At 39.3% G+C, this 27,160-nt stretch overlaps 1 protein-coding gene across 1 annotated transcript; it reads right to left on the reverse strand.

Annotated features, from left to right (window-relative positions):
• Nucleotides 1–8,628: 8,628 nt before the first annotated feature.
• On the reverse strand, nt 8,629–26,798 carry LOC134745409 (large subunit GTPase 1 homolog). The gene is made up of 11 exons (XM_063679449.1): nt 26,585–26,798; nt 25,482–25,705; nt 23,937–24,030; nt 22,625–22,752; nt 20,757–20,877; nt 18,396–18,887; nt 18,114–18,266; nt 16,111–16,246; nt 13,476–13,666; nt 12,083–12,171; nt 8,629–8,860 (listed from the first exon to the last, which is right to left on the reverse strand). Exons 1-11 carry the CDS (start codon nt 26,675–26,677, stop codon nt 8,737–8,739), a joined length of 1,845 nt encoding a protein of 614 aa, XP_063535519.1. The 5' UTR covers nt 26,678–26,798; the 3' UTR covers nt 8,629–8,736.
• Between the last annotated feature and the right edge of the window lie 362 nt (nt 26,799–27,160).

A 27,160-nucleotide genomic window follows, 5' to 3' on the forward strand; every position in this document is an offset into this window, starting at 1 on the left:
TGAAAGTCGCCATTATTCTTTAATAATACCTCTGGATTTCCGCCGTGCGACAAGTGTCCACTAAACAAAAACATGTCATTCTGTTTAATCCTGAAGATGAATCATTTATTTCAGTTTCAAAATATGCTATGGAAATGTTAAGGTGCTGAAGGATGATGTTGCTTCGAATTCTCGATAAATTTACCTAAGGATGTAGGCGATTTATTGGTAGGTACTTACGTGGAAGCTAGGTGTGTCAGCAATCTACCCCAATACCGCATCGTAGCGATTTATCGCCAATAATCTAATAAATATCACCCTAAGTATTACATGATTATTTGGAACGTTTGCCAAAATATGCTACAATACATTAATAGGGATTTAAAAACAGAGATTCTCTTAAATACGAGTAAACACGATGAAAGAGTTTATTATGTTTATTGTTCATTAACAAGAGAAATTTACAACAGTTATTTTTACTCTCTCAGAGCTCACTAGATGATTTTGTAAATTTGTATAAGTGGCGCCATCTGCAATAATAATGAAACACATTTTTTTGTATGGCCACTCACACTCTTGGCGAATTTAACGTGGTTAACTCGTGCTGTATCATTCCGTCGTTGCAGTTCCTTTAGGTATCTATTAGTAATCAAAATTTCGTCTTTTTGATATGATCGCCAATATCGCCATGCTTGCATATTCGAGCGATAGAGAAGGAGATAGACGGTACGAACGCGGATTTTCGGTGTTTGCGTGTAGATATACCTTTTTATAGGCTTTCCGTGTCAGCTCTCAGCCAGTACCCACAGCACAGTGTGGTAGAGTCCTGGCAGACTCACCACCAGGAACATATCGGCTCGGCAGGCAGTGATTTTTTTTTTCTGATTGGCGCGGCGGATGCTTGACATCAGGACACTCCCACATCCGCGCCAATCAGGTTGCAATACAGCCAAGTCAGTTTTTGACACGTTTTGCTTGCGACTACGACGTTTAAAAAACGTTAGTGTCACATTATTTATAGCAATTATAGCCCTGTTGAAATAATTATCTAACTAATTAAACTAGAAACAAAAGCTGACTCAAATTAAATGTTCTCGTATGCTTAATGCTTTACTAAATTGCCTAGGAAATGTTCTTGGCAGAGTTAGGTGGGTCTATTTAAACACGGTTGTAAACAGCTTTGTTAATGGGCAGTGTATGTGAACTGTGAGAATGCGAAGGTTGCTAGTAGGTACAGTTTTATGTAGGTTTGAGTAAGATGGAATGTACATATCTCAATGTGTTCATTTAGCATACTCTTTAATGAGTAGGTACCTAATTGCCAATTTTGTTATTTTCAGATAATACTCACCAGTAAGCAAGCGGTATGGAAAAGTCAGAAGGTATCTGCGTCAATTTATGGGATAAGGTTGCGATGCTGGTTCAGCCCCTGGATCCCGATTCAGATTTAACACCGTGTTGCGGTTTTGATCTTATTTTGATACCATGCACGTCCTTGAAAATCGCTCACGAAAGTTGTGTGTGAGATGCGCACCAACCCCAAAAAGAACGTTAAGGTCTTATCAAAACCAGTGTAAAACAGCAAGATGCACCCGTGAAAGCACCAGTAAAACTTTTATACACTTGTCATATTTTTATATTTTCGCTACCAATGATTTCGCTTAAAGGCACAAAAGCACTTGCTGCGAGCTACAGCGTAAAGCTACGAGATTTACTTTCGCAAAAAAAATTTTTTTGTTTTTCATATGTGTGTAATATTGCTTTCCTTCCCTATTAAGGATGACTCGCGTTAGACCGGGCCGTGTCCGGGCCGGAGCTTCCGGCGCTTCGTTTTCTATGGAAAGCACCACGTGATCACCTGTCATGTAATAGAAAAGTAAGCGCCGGAAGTTCCGGCCCGGACACGGCCCGGTCTAACGTGAGTCATCCTTTATGTGTATACCTACTCATTGACTGTCTGCATATCAGCAGACGTAACAATTGCAACCAGTCGTCGAAGTCGAACACAAGCAAAGAGTATTTATCAGTACGGTTTTTACTCACTATTATTTTTAGTCGCTTTTGGCGACATGTTTCGGATTCTTTGAGAATCCATCCTCAGGCACGAGTGTCCGCGGCGGTTGTACGTCGCGCGCCGCCCCCGCCCCATCAGCGCGTGCGCAACGAGCGACGAGGCGGGCGGCGCGGGCAGTGCACGACGTACAACCGCCGCGGACACTCGTGCCTGAGGATGGATTCCCAAAGAATCCGAAACATGTCGCCAAAAGCGACTAAAAATAATAGTGAGTAAAAACCGTACTGATAAATATTTTGAAATATATCTCACGATAGTTTAAGTGCGATCAAGCAAAGAGTCTTCATTATACGAAAATGGGTACACAACAAGAAAAAGTTCTGCATAAAATTGTCTTTTTCCGCTTTGCTGCTGATTGTTTCCAGTGTCAACAGCAAAGTGAAAAGGTCGCCTTTATGAGAACTGGCTCCGTACGTCGCTACCAGCTGAGATGGACTTCACTTCATATGTTGAGCGGACTCAGAGACTAAAGCCACATTACTGACATTATAGGCTAGCATAGGTACACCGGGCCCAAGATAGAGCGGCATGAAGAGCACTGGTGAAGAGTGTTCACAGTCGTCACGTCCCTCAGTCATGAGTACGACAAAGAAGAAGAGTCGAAGGTTTAAAGCCTTTGAAAGAGGCGTACCTCTTCGAGAGAGACGAAGGCCGAGCCGCTTGAGGATAGAGCTCATACGCGGCCCACTTCTGCATAAGCAGCCAAACGAAAAGAAAAGGAACATTCCATGAAATTATCTACCGTTGTCCCGTACAAACGCGAAATTCTGAAGATTTGCAGGTATTCGCAACGCAGAAAATAAAATGCGTCTGTACGGGACAGCCCGTGGAATGCTCCCAAATGTATCGGGATCGGGATGACATATGCTACGAAAAGTCACGCGACTATTTCTATACATAATAAAAGTTTCGATTGCTGTTTTCTATCACCTTGGCTAGGCACCCTAAAGATTAATTCTTAGCTTAAGTTCAATCCCAAGATATGGCAAATAGTATGAAAATTTGAGCCAATAGCAGTCTTCGGTGTGTCCGGTTTAAGATTGTTTTATGTATTGATTGTTTTGTTTTGTCATAAGTATGTGTTACTGTTAATTTAAAATAGCATTAACATCACACGCGTAACACGTAGTCATAATAACCATATTTCATATCATGTCCAAACGGATGTCGCTGTGTAAATTACATTGTCAAAATAACTATTTACTGTTCTGTGGCTATCATGTTTTACCTCAAGTGTTATTTATGCGTTTGTCTTACAGGCCAGGAAATGAATGTTCAAAAAAGTTATAGGAAACAGGGAGGGAGGGGCTTGGAACACAATTTTTGACGTCGTAACTTTGTTTGGACTAGTTAGGACTTATGAGGTAAACATACTTATCAAAAGTCCCCGGCCGTAGCCCTAGCCGAGGAGGAGGGTTTGAATGTTCCATTTATCGGTCTTTCTCTGAAACTATGCGTCTTACGACATGGCCACTTATACAGAATGAGAGGTAATTAAATTTGATATCAATGTGATATCCCGATTTATACGAAAACGATAACAAACATGGCCTTATAGCTCCACTGATGTAGATATCAAGGTAAAATTGAGAGATTTGAGAGCCCCAAATAAACTCGGAGGATATCTCGAAAATTATTTAAGATATCGAAAAATTTGCATAATTAAACTTGTCGCAAATTTAATCAGCTTTAGTTTCAAGATATAAGTGAAAAATCGAAAAATGGGATCTTCAAATCCCCCTCTCAACCCCGGCTCAAGGGCTACGGCCGGGTACTTTTGATATGTTTACTTCCTAACTAGTCCAAACAAAGTTACGGAGTCAAAAATTGTGTTTCAAGCATTTCCTTTTACTCATTCTTGTTGCTTGGCCTATAACTTGTTCGTTGAATTTCAGGCAATGCAGTACATCACACTATTTTTGAGTTGCATTAAAGACGGACGTTTACGATTGGCATGTGCTTTTACAAGCTTTTATTGACTTTTACGTACCCAGCGCCCCACAGTCAGCATCAGAAGTCAGAATAGATTTAGATTTATTTATTTCATAATATGCGTCAAAAGTACCAATCATTATCCTCTAGACATGTCTGAGCTATTAACAACATACATACAACTACATTATAGAACTATTAGGCTAGCAGGCCAATTCGAACGTAACAGTTGATATCAAAATGACATCTAACGGATGTGCATTTCGCTCGTACTTGTCCGTAAATGTAATGGCGCGGGCAAGCCGCACGATATCTAAATAACATGATCCAAATGTCATTCTAAAGAATTTAGATTAAGAAACGACGCCAAAAAGTTGAGAATGGTTTACTTTTTGATTTGCAGACTTGCCAGCATAGTTCAGTAACATTTGCCCGGTTACATTAGTAGCACAGTATAGCTGTCTGCGCTTTAACGAGCCGTAATAAATCCAGTTTTTGCGTGCGGGCGCCTGTAAACCGCACGTCTTAAATTAGCGCCAATAACGCCGTAAATCATGTACATATCTGGAGCGCTCGGAAGAGTACAGTACGGTACAATCATAACATTCATAAGTTATAACAACCGGAATATGTAGTCTGGCAAACCAATTTTGTCAGTAACAATAAAAGCTATATTAATTTTAAGTGCGTTGGGTAAGATTGGAAGGGTTTTTCATGCGGGGTAAGATGAAAAGTCACCCGTAATTCTTCGGCATACGGACGATTTTTTGTCTTACCCCTCATGAAAAACGGTTCCAAGCCCCAACGCAACTTTCATCCCTTTTTAGGGTTCCGTACCCAAAGGGTAAAAACGGCACCCTATTACTAAGACTCCTCTGTCTGTCTGTTCGTCTGTCACCAGGCTGTATCTCATAAACCGTGACGTGATAGCTAGACAGTTGAAATTTTCACAGGTGATCTATTTCTGTTGCTGCTATAACAACAAATACTAAAAACAGAACAAAATCAATATTTAAGTTGGGCTCCCATACAACAAACGTGATTTTTTTGCCGTTTTTTGCGTAACGGTACGGAACCCTTAGTGCGCGAGTCCGACTCGCACTTGGCCGGTTTTTTTGGGGTGATGATGCTATACTATCTTAAAAAAACCGGCCAAGAGCATGTCGGGCCATGATCAGTGTAGGGTTCCGTAGCCTTCCCTTACGTCACAATAGGCTAAAAGCCATTAGTATAAAAGATTGTTAACAAAGGGATGAAATGATGCTTGGTGCCTTTCACCCGAGTTAAACAATCTACTTTTTACATCGAATACGACAAAAGCAAAAAGACAGGCAAAGCAAGATGTATGGTCATGATTTTTTTTCTAAAAACTTACTTTCAATCGGAGACTGCATGTCTGGTCATAATAATAAATCCTTAGCGAAAAACATTAAATTGCAATATTTATGAAAAACACATATTTTGGGAAACTGCAGCAATTTTAAAATGATTTTTTAATTAATAAAGTATGAAAATCGGCGGGATTGCCTCTTACTTTTTAATTTTTTACTTTTTCGTTCTAAAACTGCTAATAGTCAACGGCATTACTCATTAAAAAAATATATATATTTTATTGTACGACTGATTTATATATCCATGCCAAATTGCAGCTTTCTAGCACTAAAGATCACGGAGCAAAGCCTCGGACGGACAGACAGACAGACTGACATGGCGAAACTATAAGGGTTCCTAGTTGACTACGGAACCCTAAAAAAGACAGTATAAAATCAACTGATGATCAATGAATCAATGATCGGGTATCTTGGGCTACAGGTTGTAGAGAATCATCAGTTATGAAACCCATTACCCTTCTTTCTGTGTAAGTCGCGGTCAAATAAGATGTTAATGTTTATTATTTTTAAGATTGATTTGATTTGCACGCTTGCATGCAGGCAAGATACACAGTACATTTATAAATATGTAACATCCCATTACTGTATCTAAGCAAATAAATATTTCTGATTTCTTAATAATTGGGGTAGTCGTGTACAAATGTGACATTTTCAACCAAAAGGTACCACATTGTCGCTTGTCAATAAGGTTGATTTCAAATTGACGCTATATGGAAATAGCGCCTTATTGACAACCGACAATAAGTACCCTTTTGATTGAGAATGGCACAATTGTGTAGACAAATTTGGAATTACTATTCATCCAAGTTTCATATCAAGAGAATGTCCCCTGGAAAAGTATAACAATCTGGATTCAGTAAGTATTTTTTTCCGCAAACGTATCTAGGACTTTCTTGTGTAGAATTTAATAAGCTTTAACGTTGCCTTACACCATATTTCCATAGAATACGTAAACTCAGAGTAAAATGCGATTTTTTCCAGGAAGGTACACATTTTCCAAGATGGCTGCGGTTCCTCGAGGTCCCCAAATATCAAATGGCGTGGACATGAAAAAGTGAATTTCATCACTGTCCAAGAGATTTCGCAGTTTGTTCTATTCCGATTGCGCTATAGTTATTTTGGAGCCGAACGTACACTGTTATAAATATCTACAATGTCAAAGTATCACTCAGTTTTCGTAATAATATTTGTGTTTTATTTGGCAGGTACCCCATTTCCACTGCTCTATCCAATTAGCCCATCATTCGTGATTTACGGTCAACGGTATTGGTTATTTTTGACGTTGGGCGTTTCGGTCAAGCATCACCCAAATGAACCGCAAGAAGGATCAAAAGGCGCCTAGCCTTTCAAAGATTGCATGTACTCGAGGATTTGGGAAGGGTACCGCCGTGGCCGGGTGGTCTAGTGGTCAGAACGTTAGCCGCGTAAGCTGAAGACGCCTCGGTTACCGGGCTTGGTTACTTTTTCTTTAGTATAATAATATAATGACATTTGTTTCAGTTAATGAAACATGAAGCGTTTACGATGAGCATGATATCACCACACATGGCACATATAAGAAGACAGGGTATTGTATTCGATGTGCAATTTTAGGTGGTTTGTATAAATTATCCCAAGTGCGACTCAACTTCTAACTCCTAGACACACATCAGCAGCCTTCAGAGGCAGTTTTCGTTACGCAGCCACTAGGTGTTGGAACAACATCCCACCTCCTATCAGAAACCTGCAAAGCATTCATAGTTTTAAAACAACTTTAAAAAAGTTTATGCTTAAACATCAATTTAACGAGGAATGCCTCAAACTTGAGACAAGCTACATTTAGATTCAATATAGATTATTATATTTACATAAGTGTATTAAGTATGTACTTACTGCCTTTTTTGTCCCTTCCGCAACCGCCACTCACTCTCATTTTTATTATTTAACGAACTGTTGTTTATTTTTATTTTTGCATCTTGTTTGTTTTAATTAATCTTGACGTGTCTTTTATTATTTGTTTTATACTGTGTTAGTATTCTTAGAACTGCACTAGTTCATGGCCCCGACGGAAGATCAGCGCTAGCCCAGCCAGGCTAGCACCATGCTGAGTCGGGACCATTTCTTGGCTTATATTATTTATGTTGTGTTTCCTATGTACGTGTTTTCCTCTTTTTTGCCACGAATAAACGCTATCTATCTATCTATCTATCCAAGTACGCTTTCTTTCTTTAAGTGTCCGAGCCACTGAAGCCTAGCCGCTTTGGTCTCCAATAACAACCAAACCAAACCAAATGGGAGACGCCCGGTTGGATGCCCTAGGTACCGCTGGAACGACGGAGTTGCCCAAGACGACTGGCGAGAGCTATCGCAACACCGAGAGGCATGGCGTGATCTGGTGTCGGAGGCCAGGACTCACTTTGGGTCATTGCGTCACCGTAGTATAAATTATTTTTAGGGTTCAGAGGCTAAAATGTTAAGAGGATACGGGAGTGGTCATTTCTTCATACAAACGTACTCCTCTTTCCTCCGTGGTTTTTGACCTTAGAGCCCTAGAGCAAATATCTGTGTTGGCCTGTTTTGATTTTTTGATATCTTTGTTTTTTTAAGAGGAATTTAAATATTTGCAAAACGGCCTATATTTACTAGGCCGCAAAAAGAAGCATGGTATTCAAAACTGACATCAATTAGCCTAAAAAGCATAAAAGTCCGACACAGATAATTTCATTACTATTAAGATCTCAAAATTTCGTTACGTTTAGTAAAGTTTTGGAGGAGGAAACAGTCGAGTACGAAACCTCGTTTTTTGAGATTTTTACGCAGGATTTTTTGCCTAACCTGGCGTTGCCCTTATCTTCCGGTAGCGAGATGGATATATTTACCTAAAATACTTAAATCTCAGCTTTCATATCCTCTTAAGAAACTAAAGCTTATAAAAACGTGTAACAATTCCCCTCTTAAGTGCCGCGAAGACGCCGTTTTGCTTTTAGTGTTTTTTTTTCACATCGTAATACGATGTGAAAATTTTCCCTAAATTACGTTCTTTGAAGTTACTGAACCCTCCACTATCACACTATGTGTGATCCGACACGCACCTGGCCGTTTTTTTGGCACTTATTCTATAGTATATTATTATGACATCTATTTTAGTGACAGGGAGGCAAAACGTCGAACGTGTTTCAAGAACTCAGGATTCGTACGCCGCTCTTTTGGGTGCTAGTACTAGTGTAAGACAAAGATAGTATGATTCTCTCTATGTTTGAAATGAGACAGTCCTTTGACATACTATATGTATTTCACTGGTAACCTTCGCTATATATAAAAGGGTCAATTCATAACTGTCAATAATCAATTCTTACTTTACGACTATAACGCTTTCTCCCTCTAATGTTCGTCAAGATGCGCATAAACACGCCTAAGTTTCTCTCTCTTGTTCTTATTGGCGTGTTTCTTCTCTAACTTCCAAGGCTTCCTGATCATCTGCTCGGCTGACTGCGCTCCGACGATGCTGGAAAATGGACTTTATTGTAATGGTATAAGGTTGGATTTAGGACACCGTCAACTATGGGAACAACATTTATATACGGGTGGTATTTCACCCAATTTCTTTGTCCAATGTATATTTCCGTCTCACATTTTGCTTAGTGAGAGAGTGAGACGCAATGCACATTGGACAAAGATATTGGACAGACAAAATGAAACGCAAAATCGCGTTATAAGAAAAACCGGCCAAGTGCGAGTCGGACTTGCGCACGAAAGGATCCGTACCATTACGCAAAAAACGGCAAAAAAAATCACGTTTGTTGTATGGGAGCCCCAATTAAATATTTATTTTATTCTGTTTTGAGTATTTATTGTTATAGCGGCGACAGAAATACATCATCTGTGAAAATTTCAACTGTCTAGCTGTCACGGTTCATGAGATACAACCTGGTGACAGACAGACGAACAGTGGAGTCTTCGTAATAGGGTCCCGTTTTATACCCTTTGGGTACGGAACCCTTGCAATCCTACGAATATTTAGCCATTTGAGGGTAGATGAAAACATTACACGATTAAATGTAATAGGTTACAGCCAGAACGATAACTAACAGATCCAGGCAGTTTTCTATTTGGTTGGTTAACAGAACAAGTACCCGAAAATGTAAAAACACATTTTCACCTCAGCAACTCGAACAAGCCTACTTTCGTCACTCCCTGGAGTGAGGAAAGTGCGATTTTCCTGACTCCAGGGAGTGAAACAATGTAGCTTTTTAATTTAGTGAAGGCCATGAACTTCATACTTTTATTACATTTTTTTTATGGTATGGTACGGTACGGTACGGTCCGGTCCGGTCTCGTATCGTATCGTACATATTATAATACTTTTTTTTCTGTTTATTCTGTGTAATTCGAAATACATTTTAACCTTTAATATGTTCTCACTACTGAGGTGAAAAATTATGTGTGCAACACGAGAGCAAAGTTATTTTACATCTCGTGTTTTTGAGTCCCTCGCTACGCTCAAGATTCTACCTTAGAATCACTCGCTTCGCTCGTGATTCAATTATAGAATCTTTCGCTTACTCGGGACTCAAAATAAACACTTGCAAGAAAAACCAACTTTCCTCTCTTGTTGCACAAATAACTATTATTTGACTACCTTAAGATACAAACTATAGAGTTTAGCAAAGTTTTGGTGAGTTATTTTAATCGATACTTTTGTAATGCCACTAAGTGTTGGAATTATTTGCCACCACCAGTACGTAATTCGAAAACCGTGTCCACCTTTAAAATTCACCTCCAAGTTCATACTGGCTAAGCAAAATTGCAACAGGCAACCGTGCACACTCAGTCACACACACAAATCGCATAGACACTTACATACGAGTACATACATACACACGAAGATTCATAAGACTTAGGTATAGGCTAATTTTAATTAACTAATTTGATTGTTATTTGTATTTAAGCTTTCCCTTATTTATTTTTTACTTTGTGTTCACTAGTCCATTTACTGGGCCTTACTGAAAATCAGCGTCGCGGAGTGTGCCATGTTGGCTCACACCGTGACACCAAGCTGAGTAAGGACAAAGATAGATATAACTCCGTAATATATGGATACAGTCTAAGGAAAAAGCGTGCCTCGAAAATCAAGAAAATTTGATTCTCGTTCAGAGGGCGCTACTAGTTTTGGCCTACAGTCATATAGATGGCGTTGACGGTTTTGTTTGTTATTTAACAATTTTAACGCATATCAGTGAAAGAACATGGGTCAAAATCATAAAAATAATTAATGCAAATAAAAAAAATCATTTATCTATATTTAAATACATTCTATCGTATTTTTATAAATCTTCATTTTTAGTTTTAAAGTGTGTCGACAGATGGCAGTGAATTTACTGGGGTTACAAAATTTACTATGACAGTACCGCTCTAGTATAAGTTACTCTATGGTAAGGACCATTTAGCGCAACCTCATTCTGTGTAATTATTTCTAGTTTTAGTCTTATGTTATGTTGTGCTAATAAATGCTTTTTCTTTCTTTTTTTCTTCTAATGGAGTAACGGACTGTACAAGTATTTACGCCACCTCGAACTAATTAATATTCCTCTGTGTGTGGTCGCGCGAATTAACGTTGGAAAAAAATGAAGGGCGCCAAATACTGGCGACTCGCCAACGTTGCTAGAGGGCTAAAGAACGCGTCAATTGGCCCAAATGTTTGATCATTGGGACATACCACGAAAAAGTATCACTGGTCACGGTTACATTGCATGTTTTAGAGTAAAAACGGTACCCTATTAATAACAGTCCACTGTCTGTCTGTCCGTTTGTCACCAAGCTGTATCTCATGAACCGTGATAGCTAGACAGTTGAAATTTTCACCGATGATGTGTTTCTGTTGCCTCTATAACAACAAATAGTAAACACAGAAAAAAAATTAAGTGGGGCTCCCATAAAACAAACGTGATTTTTTTGCCGTTTTTTGCGTAATGCTACGGAACCCTTCGTGCGCGAGTCCGACTCGCACTTGGCCGGTTTTTTGTGTATTATTCTCCGTCATCAAAAGAAGACCGGCGGTGAACAATACTTATAGAACAGCACTGCACAGCACTATTCTGAATTTGTGACATTTGGAGCTATTTGTCACCTTTTCTGCGTTTATTTTTTTTGTGTTGTCACAAATAAATGTTTCTGTCTTTTATAATAAATGTTTAAACTAGATGAGAAATACGTTTTTACGAGATCACACGAGCACGTAATTATAAGTAATAAATAAATTCGAATTTAAAGAAAGGTTTTTAACCCTAGAGTTTTCGCGCTATGAAAATTTTGCTGACTATGAAAAAAAACTGTAAATACTTAAACGCGGTCATTTTTAGGGTTCCGTACCCAAAGGGGAAAAACGGTACCCTACTACTAAGACTCCTCTGTCCGTCTGTCTGTCTGACTGTCACCGGGCTGTATCTCATGAACCGTGATAGCTAGACAGTTGAAATTTTCGCAGATGATGTATTTCTGTTGCCGCTATAACAACAAATACGGAACCCTCCGGAGTCCGACTCGCACTTGTCCGGTTTTTTTGTACTACTAAGTGTAAAGGTCTTCGCAAACAAGAAATAGGCGGCGAATTGTCCTGAAGATAATTATAACTGTGTTGTGACTAGGGCCAATCGCCGATCAGTTTATAATAATAAAAAAAAAAAACAAAAAAAATAAAAAAAAAATAAAAAAAAACAAAGATTCTTACCCCATAATCGGTTTCCCTTTGACGTGCGCCGCAGTTTTCTTCATCGCGAAAAACGCCTCGTCGATCTCGGCGGACTTGCTCACCCAACCCTAGACAAAATAAAACATTCAATAAAGTATTAGAGGTCATCCATTAATTACATCACACGTTTAGGGGGATAATCGCTTTTAATCGTTTAATTTTCTTTTCTAATCTGTTTTGGGTTATAAAATTTCTTTTGTCGAAAATATTTTGATAAAATATTAATAATACTTAATTCGATTTGAAGTAGGGGGGAGGGGTTTGCCAAATGTGACCAAGTGTGACGAGGAGGGGGGAGGGGTCAAAAAACCCTCGAATTCGTGTGACGTAATTAATGGATGAACCCTTACCGAATAATGGTAATTTTATGGCCGGTTTAAAACTATCAAACCCAAATTTTCGTAAAGCCACCCCGTTTTACGGCAATACATATGTATAAACTTTTGTATGAGTTCTACATTTCCTGCTACCCAAAGGTTGTCTGTAAGAGATCGCTTTTTAGCGATAAGACCGCCTGTTGTTACCTGGTTCTATTTTTTCTTTAAATATTTCTTTGTAGTTTTACATGTATGTAAAATGTATAATTTTGGTGCAATAAAGAATATTTACTTACTTACTTAAGAGGCCGTAGTCGATTTTGGAGCAAAAATGTAAAATTGATAGATTTAGTCGTTAAAATTATACACGTTTTGTTACGTAATATCTAAATAACAAGTATTGATTTCTATTAGCACGTCTTCTCATCTTGCCTTCTAATAATGAGGTCGCGAGCGTGCGTCACCGGTAATGCATGAAGAGAAGGGGCAGTTTTTAAAAAAATATCAAAAAATCATGGTAAATTATACAAATTGGTGTATAAGAATAGTTTCAGCAAATGTTGTAGATTGTTTAAGTATCAAAATTACGTTGAAATTAAGTCGATTTTTAGAGAAATTGTCACTTGTTTTGAAGTAATTTCTGAAGAAAATTGATTTCGTCTAACTTTCATTTACACTACTTCAAAGTCATAATAATAAAAATGTAGTCTGATAAACGTCAAGTACAGGATATGTGTAATACAAAATTACCATGTTTAGCAGTCCAAACTTTACGAAATTTACAAATAAGAGCGACAAAATCAGTGCTTTACGCGCGTTTACCTAAACGTCCTTCAGAAAAGCAAACATTACTAATTTAGTGAGTCTGTTTTCAAAAAATTGATCTGATAAAAGGTAAGATAAGAAGACGTGTTAATAGAAACCAGTACTTGTTATTTCAATTAGGTAACAAAAGGTGTACAATTTCACCGACTAAATCTATAAATTTTACATTTTTGCGACTAAAATCGACACCGGCCTCTTAAACCGCGAGTGAAAATATAAATTAAACTCACTTCCACCGCCCTGGTTTCTCTCGGCGTAGGCTTCCTCTTGCTATCTTTGATCAGTTCCTCTACCGGAACCGGCGCGGTGCCGGGAGGCAGGCGGGCCCACCGGAGACGGCCTGCAGCGGCGTCCTTGAGGAGGAGCCGCGCTGAACGAGATTGGTCGGGCTGACCCGCCGCGGTCATGAAGCCGCGGTTAACTGTGTCACACAAAAACATTATTATTATAGCTTTATTTTCCACTTAACAATGTATTTTCCATTTATACTTTACTAGCTTTTGCCCGTGACTTCGTCTGCGTCAACCAAAGATAGATATAACTCCGTAATAGATGGATACAGTCTAAGGAAAAAACGTGCCTCGAAAATCAAGAAAATTTGATTCTCGTTCAGAGGGCGCTACTAGTTTTGGCCTACAGTCGTATAGATGGCGTTGACGGTTTCGTTTGTTATTTAACAATTTTAACGCATATCAGTGAAAGAACATGGGTCAAAATCATAAAAATAATTAATGCAAATAAAAAAAATCATTTATCTATATTTAAATACATTCTATCGTATTTTTATAAATCTTCATTTTTAGTTTTTTAAAGTGTGTCGACAGATGGCAGTGAATTTACTAGGGTTACAAAATTTACTATGACAGTACCGCTCTAGTGTAAGTTACTCTATGCGTCAACTTAGTAACAGCAGCTAAAGTAAGTATAGCGCCTGGAAAAATTCTCATAGCAATCATTCAATTTCAGCATATTATGCACACAAATTAGCAGGCACTTCATTAATTATCTCAATTCCACCCCGCTTTTTACTTTCTTAAGGGATGATTTTCGGGATAAAAACTATCCTATGTCCTTCTCAAGGACTCGACCTATCTCTATGCCTCATCTAAATCGATACAGCGGTTTAAGCGTGAAGAGGGAACACACAGACAGACAAACAGACAGACTTTCGCATTTATAAAATTAGTATGGATCTATATCTATGTCTTTGTTGTGGCCCCTCTAAGGGTAAAAGCCTCCATTCTTTTCCACCTTTCCCTGTCCTTTGCCGTATACATCCAGCTTTTTCCCGCTGTTTATTATGTCATCGGCCCATCTTTTCTTTGGTCTTCCCCACTTTCTTTTGCCTTATGGGCCTAGCCATATAGTTATTTGACGAATCCATCTCCTATCTTAGATAAGATAAAGATAAAAGACATTTATTCGTGACGATCACAACACAAGTACGAACATGTACAGACAACAACAGCAAGAAAAGAAGAGATCATCAAGTGTGCATCACGAAATGGACCCAACTCAGCATAATGCTAGCTATAAAGCCAGCGCTGGTCTTCCGTAGGGCCCATTCGGTGATGCCACGACAGATAACACACAAAGATACATATTAAAACATTACAAAGCTACACACATAGAATACCTAATTATATACAAACATATTAACCAAACCAAAAAAATATACATGAAGAGCACAAACAAAAATAAAAAAACAAGTATACAAGAAAAAAAAAAGAAAAACATTCAAGAAACAAACAAACAAATCCATAGACAATTAATAATTATGAATGCGACCAAAAAACCAAAAATCTGTCAAAAAACCAGCTTGCAGCTGCTAGCGCCAGCGGCTACTGGCAAAACTAAAACTGCCTGCAACTGCAAGCACGGTATAACCTCAACTAAATGGTATTATCGCAACATAAGACGTAATCCTAACATACACTTAAAATTATAAATTAAAAGAAGTAACATGGCAAAGCAAAAGGGACAAAAACGAACGGTAAATAAATACGAGAGACAATTTATATGCAACTAGTGTCATGACTCAAAGTTTCCTGTGATTGTTGGTGTAAATACATAAACTTCTTGAGTTTGCATCTAAAAGTGTTAACATTTTGCAGGTTCCTTATTGGCGGAGGAATGTTATTCCAAATCTTTGCTCCTGTATATCGAAAACTACCACGAAACGCTGATGTAGCGTGTCGGGATGTCAGTAGCTGTATCGCACACTTCTTATCTTCGTATCTTGCCAACACAAAAACATACAGTAATACAAAAAAATTGCCATTAAGTAAAAATTTTTACAATAAGGTACTAAAACAGTAAAATAAGTAACACTTCTAGTCCCCGGCAAGCTCGGCCGAATTTCACCTTCCCATAGAAACGTAGTTCCGCTCTCATTTTAAAACTACGTGTTCCCTTCACAAACTACGTGTATTGTAATGAAACTTTGCACAAAGGCACAAACAACGACACGAGGTTCTAGGTCTGTAATTAGTTTATATAGCTCCAGTTTATAAAACAAACGTATTAGAGAAAAAACAAGTATTGTATGAAAATTTTTAATTCTATCTGAAGCTACATAAACAAATTACAGACATAGATATACCTTATCCTATTGTAAGTACAAAGTTTCAGAGCAATCTGGCTAATCGTTTTTAAATGAGAACGGAACTACGTTTGTATGGAGAGCCGAGCTTGCCGGGGACTTAATAAATAAAAGGCAAGATCTTAGACTGTATCCATCTATTACGGAGTTATACCTATCTTTGCAATATAATTACGATGAGCCAACAACAAAGCGAACATTTTAACGATGTACATATATCTGAAACAACTGTTTTTTTTTCAAACTTCGTAAGTATTACTCACATGCATGTGCGGTAAGTATCTGCTTGTAGTTTAGTTCCCCATCGTCTTGCGGCAGCAAAAGTCCGTATTTCTGCTCGAACACATGTTTGCCGACAAGTTGGCAGAGCCGCGCCATCGCCGCGTCGTGAGCTCGCATCTGGACAAAAGGTAGAATTTATATAAATGGCAAAACTAGACAAGATAAAACATTATTCAGAACGTTTAAACAATAACGTATAAAACACTTTATAATGTCAATGAATGAAACAACAATATAACGATTTCCATCTGAGAACATCTGAGTTTTCCTTGAACTTCGAATCGACATTATTATTGATTTTATTACCTGGTCTTTAGGTAAGACAGCCGTTAACAGCGTCTGGTGCCACGGCGTATGCAGGCAGCATCAAACCGGGACAGTCCAGCACTTGCACATCTCCGTCCAACACCAAGCTCTGGATGTGTGTTGGGGACACTATTGTACCTGGTCTATAGGCAGGACAGCCGTTAGTAACAAGTCTGGAGCCACGGCGTATGCAGGCAGCACCAAACCGGGACAGTCCAGCACTTGCACATCTCCGTCCAACACCAAGCTCTGGATGTGTGTTGGGGACACTATTGTACCTGGTCTATAGGCAGGACAGCCGTTAGTAACAAGTCTGGAGCCACGGCGTATGCAGGCAGCACCAAACCGGGACAGTCCAGCACTTGCAGGTCTCCGTCAAACACCAAGCTCTGGATGTGTGGTGGGGACACTATTGTACCTGGTCTATAGGCAGGACAGCCGTTAGTAACAAGTCTGGAGCCACGGCGTATGCAGGCAGCACCAAACCGGGACAGTCCAGCACTTGCAGGTCTCCGTCAAACACCAAGCTCTGGATGTGTGTTGGGGACACTATTGTACCTGGTCTGTAGGCAGGACAGCCGTTAGTAACAAGTCTGGTGCCACGGCGTATGCAGGCAGCACCAAACCGGGACAGACCAGCACTTGCAGATCTCCGTCCAACACTAAGCTTTGGATGTGTGGTGGGGAAACTATTGTACCTGGTCTATAGGCAGGACAGCCGTTAGTAACAAGTCTGGAGCCACGGCGTATGCAGGCAGCACCAAACCGGGACAGTCCAGCACTTGCAGGTCTCCGTCAAACACCAAGCTCTGGATGTGTGGTGGGGACACTATTGTACCTGGTCTATAGGCAGGACAGCCGTTAGTAACAAGTCTGGAGCCACGGCGTATGCAGGCAGCACCAAACCGGGACAGTCCAGCACTTGCAGGTTTCCGTCCAACACCAAGCTCTGGATGTGTGGTGGGGTCACTATTGTACCTGGTCTATAGGCAGGACAGCCGTTAGTAACAAGTCTGGTGCCACGGCGTATGCAGGCAGCACCAAACCGGGACAGTCCAGCACTTGCAGATCTCCGTCCAACACTAAGCTTTGGATGTGTGGTGGGGAAACTATTGTACCTGGTCTATAGGCAGGACAGGCGTTAGTAACAAATCTGGAGCCACGGCGTATGCAGGCAGCACCAAACCGGGACAGTCCAGCACTTGCAGGTCTCCGTCAAACACCAAGCTCTGGATGTGTGGTGGGGACACTATTGTACCTGGTCTATAGGCAGGACAGCCGTTAGTAACAAGTCTGGAGCCACGGCGTATGCAGGCAGCACCAAACCGGGACAGTCCAGCACTTGCAGATCTCCGTCCAACACTAAGCTTTGGATGTGTGGTGGGGAAACTATTGTACCTGGTCTATAGGCAGGACAGCCGTTAGTAACAAGTCTGGAGCCACGGCGTATGCAGGCAGCACCAAACCGGGACAGTCCAGCACTTGCAGGTCTCCGTCAAACACCAAGCTCTGGATGTGTGGTGGGGACACTATTGTACCTGGTCTATAGGCAGGACAGCCGTTAGTAACAAGTCTGGAGCCACGGCGTATGCAGGCAGCACCAAACCGGGACAGTCCAGCACTTGCAGGTTTCCGTCCAACACCAAGCTCTGGATGTGTGGTGGGGTCACTATTGTACCTGGTCTATAGGCAGGACAGCCGTTAGTAACAAGTCTGGAGCCACGGCGTATGCAGGCAGCACCAAACCGGGACAGTCCAGCACTTGCAGGTCTCCGTCCAACACCAAGCTCTGGATGTGGCGCGTGTGGCCGGGCATTGAGCTCACGCTCACCTACAATTAATTTACGTATAAAGGCCAAGTTTGCTATAATTATTTAGAAATAATTAAAAACAAAAATCAAAGGGTTTAAAAAAAAATTTAATTGTTTCCTAGTTATTTATTTTACTTATAAAAAAATACCTTCTTAGTCTGCATCAGCACATTGACAGTACTAGATTTCCCCACATTCGGATAACCAATCATACCAACTGTTATCCTAGGTGGGTTCTTCAAATAGCTCAATTCCTGCTTTTTCAATACCTCCAACAACCGATCTCTATCAAAAATCTCATATGAATTCTCCACACTCTTTTCAGTATTTTCTGTAATATCCTCACTTTGCAAAGGTTCTATTGGCTTCCCTAATCGTAGATTATCTAGAACCGTGTCTAAAGTATCTTGTATCTTGCTCAATCTATCAGCAGTACTACAGACAGCACTATCGAGATCTTGGATCTGCTTTTTAAACAATTCTATATCTTCTTCGGTAGATCTTAAGGCTTCTTTTTTATCGTCTGAATCGGCCGATTCTGTGTCGGAATCAGAGTTTGGTTTCTCTGTTTCACTCTCTTCGGAGATTTTTCTCTCTTTATTTGTTTCTTTTGCGGCGGAGAAAAATATTATAGGAACATTCTGTAAGAGAAAAACGATTTAAGAGGTAGGAACATGTGATTCAAAATTCAATTCGAATAAATATTTTAAAGAAATTAGCGTTAAAGTGAATTTTTTGTCCCTTTTTTAAGACACACGATAAACCAAACTGAATCTAGTGGCTATTGACAAAGACTTTACATTAACAAGTTCTTCGTTACGTACCCCAATTTATGCATTACAGAGAGGGTTTTTTCGAAAAGAACACAAATACGCGTGTTCTTTTTGGCTGCCCAATTCGTCCTTTAGCCTAGATTAAGGGTGTGCTACCAGTGGTAAGTATATCACTCAATGAGGGCTACCGTTTTTGTGCTCACCAGTTGGCGCCACTGTAGATGTAGGTCCAGAAAAACAGATCTTTTTAACGTCTAAATGTGCCATTTTTTCAACCTGTTCAGTTTTTCAATTTTAGTTGGCACTTTTTTTAAACCACTAACATTTATTGAGCTATATCTATTGTTTACCATGAATAATCAAAGATGGACAAAGATTTACCACAATTATGAATAACGAGTGAAAATTCCCGATAAAAAAGCTTGAAACCCCCAAAACTTCTATGCATTTGACATTTTGAAACTCTACACTACACTAGCTCCCCTAGCGGAGAAATTAAGCGCGGTAGCCCTCTTTATTTGTCATTTATAAAATGACAAATAACCACAAAAGGCCAATCAGTGTGGGAGACAAGAATATAGATTATGTCACCGACTACATATATTTAGGGAAACAAGTATCATTCAGCAAGGATAACAATGAAGAAGAAGTGATAAGAAGAACAAACATAGCATGGAGACGTTTCTGGTCACTAAAGGAGGTTCTGAAGGGCAACTACAGTCTACATATGAAGAAAATTGTCATGGACACCTGCCTCTTGCCATGCCTGCTTTACGGCTGCCAAACATGGACATACACGAAAACAATCCAACTTAGGATCATAAGAACCCAAAGAGCAATGGAGAGAAGTATCCTTAAAATAAGGAAGATACATAAAATTAACAGCAAAAAAATTAGGCAAAAGACCAGAGTAGTCGATGCTCTCACACAAGCTTTATCCCTAAAATGGCGCTGGGCTGGCCACATATCACGCTATACTGACAAGAGGTGGACCATAGAAACAACAAAATGGAGAGGACCACCAGGAGGGCGGCGCGCTGGCCGGCCGCAGCAGCGTTGGGCTGATGACCTATCCCAGGCTGTGGGAAAGCAATGGATGGCAATAGCTTCAAACAGAAGCAAATGGATTGAGTTGGAGGAGGCCTTCACCCAAAGAGGGGTTCACCACTAAGCAAATTAAGATAGATTCAACCTACGAATGTAACCTAAACTTAGTGTGAATAAACGGCTTTTTTATTTTATTTATTTTTAGCCCTCATTGTCTGGGAGACTGCTCCGAGCAGTAAAAGGTGCACAGTCAAGGACCTGACACTCTTTGATAGAGAAAGATAGTCTAATTGCGATTTCTATAAGAGGAAAGAGAAAATAGTGCCATGCTTTGTCCTTATCACCGACCGGGTTTTTTTTCATGGTCGGGTTATGGCAGCATAGGTAGGAGGCGATGGCGAAATACCGTAATTTATAAGAGTGAAAGAGAAAAAGGATTATGCTGCCATACATTAACCTGTCAATATATGAATATGTCTTTCTCTTACCCCTGGTCGCTCGGTTTCATGTCTATAACTACTATACTATGTCTATGTGCACAGTCTACAGAGCGAGCAAGAGAACAAATTACGTTAGGGAGGGAGGACGTGATTCGTTACTTTCCGCCGTTATCGTTACTATCGGTTTTTAAACAGAATTCTGTATGTACTATGTAGTACATTTATTTAATCTGTGAAACTTTAAACTTACCTCTTTGCCAAAATACTCTGCCCACGCTTTCCTTTCATACTCGGTGGTCAAATCAGCCTTGTTGAGAAGTAAGATACATTTGCATTTCTGCTCACTTGCGTATTTCTCCAAGTCGGCACATCTGTAAGTTTAGATGGGCACATTGAAGGTTTCTAAAAAGTTGTACCTATTCAAGTTAGTTTTGGAATGTTCCCCATAGGATATTTTGTGTGCTACTCTGCAGCGGCGCAACCATAATGAATATCAATGGGTTATATGGTGATACCTACCATACCTACCTACCTACTAATAAATATATATATGTGTTATATGGTGAAATGATAATAGGTACCTACTGGGTACCTATTATCATTTCACCATATAACCCATTGATATTCATTATGGTGGCGCCGCTGCAGAGTAGCACACGATATTTTGAGTTTCCGAAATCGTTCCATGTGGAAAGTTTTGCAGACTTGGACCTTTCTATCGGAACGTGTGTCCCTGTAAACTTGTAAAGTATCCAGATTCTTAGTTCCACACTGGCTATTGAGACGAAACTTGCGCGCCTTTCTCTCCTTCGACGCCTGTGTGAATCGGCGCGGGGTGGCTTCTCATTATGAGAAACACATTCGGGCACCCTCGAAGCGGGGGATTAAAGTATGGCGCTATCTATAGTCTGTATCTTTAGGTAGATAAATAAATGTAAACAATATGTTCTTACATTTTCGGGTACTTGAAACATTTTTTTTTATACCACGTCGGTGGCGATCAAGCATACGGCCCGCCGGATGGTAAGCAGTTACCGTAGCCTATGGACGCCTGCAACACCAGAGATATTACACGCGCGTTGCCGACCCTTTAAAAACCTGTACACTCCTTTTTTGAAGAACCCCATACTGTAGCCCCTCGGGAAAACCTCGGCAGGGAGCTCATTCCACAGCCGAAGCGTCCGCGGGAGGAAATTCCTCTTAAACCGCACAGTACGCGACCAGTTAACAGTTATCAGTTAACCAAATAGAAAACTTCCTGGTTCTGTTCCTCATCGTTCTGGCTTTAACCTATATTTCATTTAATAGTGTAATGTTTTTATCTACCCTCAAATGACTAAATGTTCGATCTCGTTTTAGGTTCTTTACTAGGGCGAAGTAATAGCGTATAATACAAAACTAAATTACTATTGATTAATCAAATCATTCCGATATATTCCTATTGACAAAATAGCACGATTATAGCAGCTTCGTTGTTACGTTGAGTATTGTAATATATCGTAGTAAGCGGTTCTGTAAGTTTTGGCATTTCGAGTTAATTTTAAAACTAACATGGGACTTAATCGCGTACAAACTTACGTTTATTTATGGCCTGACGTTTCGAACGTGACGTTACGTTCGTGGTCAAAGACTGGCGAGGAAAGTACGTGAAGCATTTGAAATCGGAAAACATCGAAATTTCAATCAGAATGAGGGACAGGGGACTTCCGTCTTCGTGGAATCCAGTAATTAGCAAATGTAAGGGGGAAAAAACATCCCACCACATACCATCGGATGTCGTGATCGAGTGCGGGTAGTTCGCAAAACCCGCGCGGCAAGAAGATGTTGATACAATTCCTCGCCAGTCTGCCTGTGACACGAACGTAACGTCACGTTCGAAACGTCAGGCCATAAATAAACGTAAGTTTGTACGCGATTAAGTCCCGTGTTAGTTTTAAAATTATGAGTGAAAATCGTGTTAGTTTAAATCAGTATATTTCGAGATAAATTAATTGACTTGGAAGAATTTTCTCACCCAATAAAATGCCTAATTGTGGTTTGTTTACATTCTTTTAAATACGTAAAAATACAAACTATAATGGCCTCTCTGTGAGGGTTAGAATCACTAATGTAGCAAACCTGAACAGCAGTGGGTTCCTGGCGTCCAATAGTATGAGCACAACGTCTGCCTTCTCCAGCGTCCGCCACAGCTGCTTCCATAGCTCTAAGTTACGTTCATATGGCGTTAGCGCGGCTCCTAGCTTCGCCTGAGAAAAATTACAATGCTGAATATGGCTATAAGCTCAGGTTCACTACAAAGTTACAAACAAAGCCTGATTACCTCAATGTTTATAAGGTTCCATACCCGAAGGGTAAAAACGGGACCCTTAGCTATTACTAAGACTCCGCTGGCAGTCCGTCCGTCTGTCCGTCTGCTCGTCTGTCCGTCTGGTCGTCTGTCCGTCTGTCTGTCTGTCACCAGGCTGTATCTCGTGAACCGTGATAGACATACATCATCTGTGAAAATTTCAGCTGTCTAGCTATCACGGTTTATGAGATACAGCCTGGTGACAGACGGACAGAAAGATAGACAGCGGAGTCTTAGTAATAGGGTCGCGTTTTTACCCTTTGGGTACGGAACCCTAAAAAGTCCCTATATCGTAAATTTCATCGAAATCGCTAAAGCGTCGGTTTGCTCACTGTTCCGACCAAGCTAAAATAACTTTGTTCAGGGCGTACTGTCAGGCGTTCTACACCAGTCAGCTGTGGTACCATTACACGAAACGATCGTTCAATAAGCTTCGAGTAAAGCCGTTTTTTGAGAAATTAGCTAAAATATTATGTAAATGTATCTCATAAAATATGATAGATTATTTGCCGCTACTGTAGGTAAGTAATTGATTTGCGTTAAGAATGCAGTATAATCATCATTATCCGCGGGCCTAGCACGCACGTAATCCATCGAGTCGTTCCTGATTAGAAAATCAACTTCACAGTGACCAGTTGAAGGCATACTTTCTAATTAGGAACAACGACGAAATTAATATTGGGTCTTAGGACAAATCCGTCACTTAATTAAGAAAATACTCAATAATTAAATTAAAACAAAACCGGCCAAGTGCGAGTCGACTCGCGCACCGAGGGTTCCGTACTTTTTAGTATTTGTTGTTATAGCGGCAACAGAAATACATCATCTGTGAAAATTTCAACTGTCCAGCTATCACGGATCAAGAGATACAGCCTGGTGACAGTGGTGACAGACAGACAGACGGACAGCGGAGTCTTTATTTATTTATTTTTATTTATTTTTTATTCATTACATTTCACAGCATAACAGTGATCCAAATCTTAGTAATAGGGTCCCGTTTTTACCCTTTGGGTACGGAACCCTAAAAAGCAATATGATAGATTTTTTGCGGCTACTGGTATATGTGCTAAATAATAAATGTACCTGTAAGTCATTGAGGTGGCGACGCCAGTCCAGGAACGATTCTCTTTCGTGGTTGATCTGCTCCTCTGCAGTGATGCCTGGGCTCCAAGTAGGTCTGGAAAATTAAAACAAGATAAACTTGCGAGGGCTACCGTTTTTGTGCTCACCAGTTGGCGCCACTGTAGATGAAGGGCCAGAAAAGCAGATCTCAAAATTCTTCTATGCTTATTTTTATAAAATCAATACGTTCTAATAAACACAAAGGTATTTTAACGTCTAAATGTGCCATTTTTTCAACGTGTTTAATTTTGCATATATTTTAGTTGGCACTTTTCTTAAACCACTAACATTTATTGAGCTATATCTATTGTTTACCACGATTAATCAAAGATGGACAAAGATTTACTACAATTATGAATAAGGAGTGAAAATTCCCGATAAAAAAGCTTGAAACCCCCCAAACTTCTTCTTCTTCTTGTATATATATATATATATATATATATATATATGTTTATTTTATATTCTAGATTACAGGTTTTAATTATTTACGTTTGTAATAATTGAACCATAATTTACTTTCTGTTCATAGTGTTCGTTTGTCTATCTTGATCTGTTTATTGTTTCATTCTCAATTGCTCAAAGGTTGACTGGAAGAGATCCCTTATAGGGATAAGTCCGCCTTTGTACATTGTATATATTTTTGTTATTTTATTGTGTTTGTAATCTGTCTTATGTACAATAAAGTGTTTACATACATACATACTTCTATGCATTTGACATTTTGAGACCTCCATCTACACTAGCGCCCCTAGCGGCGAAATTAAACGCGGTAGCCCTCACTACTACAAAATGCTTATTTACCTAACTAATATTTTTATGAATTATAAATATAATATATAAATTCCCTAAAATAGAGCTGCTTAAATTAATTATTTATAGACGAAACATATAGTTAGTTGTTTGCAAAATACGTAAAAAAAATTTGTTAGTCTGACAAGAATAATTAAACTAAGTATATAACTAAAACTGTCATTTCCTTCCTTTTCCTTGTGAGGGAACTTTCAATCGATTAGATTAGAGGAAGGTTTCTGTTCAGCAGTCTAGGATAACAAATGAAATAATAATGATTAACTGTAATCTGAAATAGATGTCATACTAAAGCAAAAGTGAGCAAGTCCACTGGTGGCAGAGGCCCGAATTGAACTGGTGTTTTGCTTAGGCGGCTAATGTCCTGACCACTAAACCACCCGGCCACGGCAGTATGCTTTATACGCTATCTTTGAAAGTTTAGGCGCCTTTAATTAAAATATCTACGATCTGGCAGACCGAGCATTGCTCGGAAAACATATAAAATCTCAAAAATTCGTGTTTGCCCAGAGATTCCCTAGCTAGATCGATTTTTCGCCCCCGAAAACCCCCATATCATTAGAGCTGTTTCCGAGATCCCCCAAATATATAAATATGTACATATACATACAAGAATTGCTCGTTTAAAGGTATATGATTAAATAATAATTAGATTTATCAATAGTTGTAATGATTATCTGTTAAAAGACCTATCTTGACCTTCTAGGCACAGTGAGGGGCTCATCAAAGTTAGGCTGCGAAGTGGCTGCCTCCACCTCACTTGGCACAGACTTCACATATTTCAGATTCATCTTCTCAGCTGTGAACTCCCTTTGCGCCAGCTCCGCTGTAGACAGGAACTCTTGCAGCGAGGACTCAGCTGTTACCGACTGCAGGTTCAGCCGACCCCAGTCGTAGCCATCATTGATCTCGGTTGTGTGAAGCTGGAATCAACCATAATAAAAATTTCAAACCAAATGGGCCCTACAGAAGACCAGCGCTGGCTTTATAGCTAGCATTATGCTGAGTTGGATCCATTTTGTGATGCACACTTGATGATTTCTTCTTTTCTTGCTGTTGTTGTCTGTACATGTTCGTACTTGTGTTGTGATTGTCACGAATAAATATTTTTTATCTTTATCTTTTTATTTATGTATCCACTATTAAAACAAAAAACTATGTTTAATTATGGGTGGAAAAATGTTCCCCATGCAAGCACTCGAGTTTCAGAGAGGCGTGACTACTCTAGGGTTAAAGTTACAGGTATTCAGAAACTAGTACTACTTCAGGTTTAGCCTAACATACATATGTATATCCTCATGTGCATTAAAATGCACCCTCCGTTTCAATCTAATTAGAACCTTTCATAAACCAAATAAAGTAGCATTTCTTGTTTCATTGCTTTCTCACACAAACGATATTCATCTCAATTTACTATACAACAAGATTCAAATTAAAAAAGAGATTTTTTTAATAGTGGGCCTTACGAGGTTATAACGAAAATTTATAAACACATTGTATCCAATATTACAACTTATTAAACTTAATTTTTAGCAGTATTAATTTACCTATCAATGTAAAACTTGGAAGTTAAACAAATATTGCACATAATTACAAAATTCAATATTCTGTTGAATAAAGCTGATTGGATTGAAGGTAGGTTACAGCTCACAAAAACAATCAAGATTTTGTACTCACATCATGCCTACCGCTCAAACAGGACCCAAACAGTTATACTATATGCAAGCGGTCATTGAATATTTGTAAAATTATAAAATTTAACGTGTAGTTGATGAAACTGAAGTAAACAGTAAACAAATTACCATTGTGTCTTCAACATGTTTTTTGTGTCGATTCTTGGAAAATCTGTCTTTGATGAGAGCGCGACCTAACGAATCCTTATTCTTCTTCCCCATTTTTTACATGTGTTTGAACCAGTGTTCGGTTAAATTACTAAATATTTCTTTATTTAAATATTTAAATGCAAGTAAGTACTAAGTATAAAGTAAACGCAATAGTCTCATTAGTCTCACTCAAACTGTCAAGAAACACATGTTTTGTTTTGACACTTTGGGTTATGTTCTGAAACGAACATAAGATCTAATATTTATACATAAATCGTTGCTATTTATAAATGTTAAATATTCATAGAAACAAAGCTTACTTTGATGAAATAGAATACACTATTTACCGGTTGAAATTTTCAACTGGATTTTAGACATTGAACAACAAGAACGACTTAATTATGAATTCACAAACATTTCTGAACGTGCCCCTGCTCTTTTGCAAAGTAGGTATACAGGGTGAATAAGCCACGCGTGTAGATGGGGCAAGTTCCATGTAGATCATGATATAGGTAGGTATATCTATTTAATACAAGGTTATGCAGAAGGTCGATA

The sequence above is a fragment of the Cydia strobilella genome, chromosome 11, assembly GCF_947568885.1.
Source record: "Cydia strobilella chromosome 11, ilCydStro3.1, whole genome shotgun sequence".
Classification (NCBI taxonomy): Eukaryota; Metazoa; Arthropoda; class Insecta; order Lepidoptera; family Tortricidae; genus Cydia; species Cydia strobilella.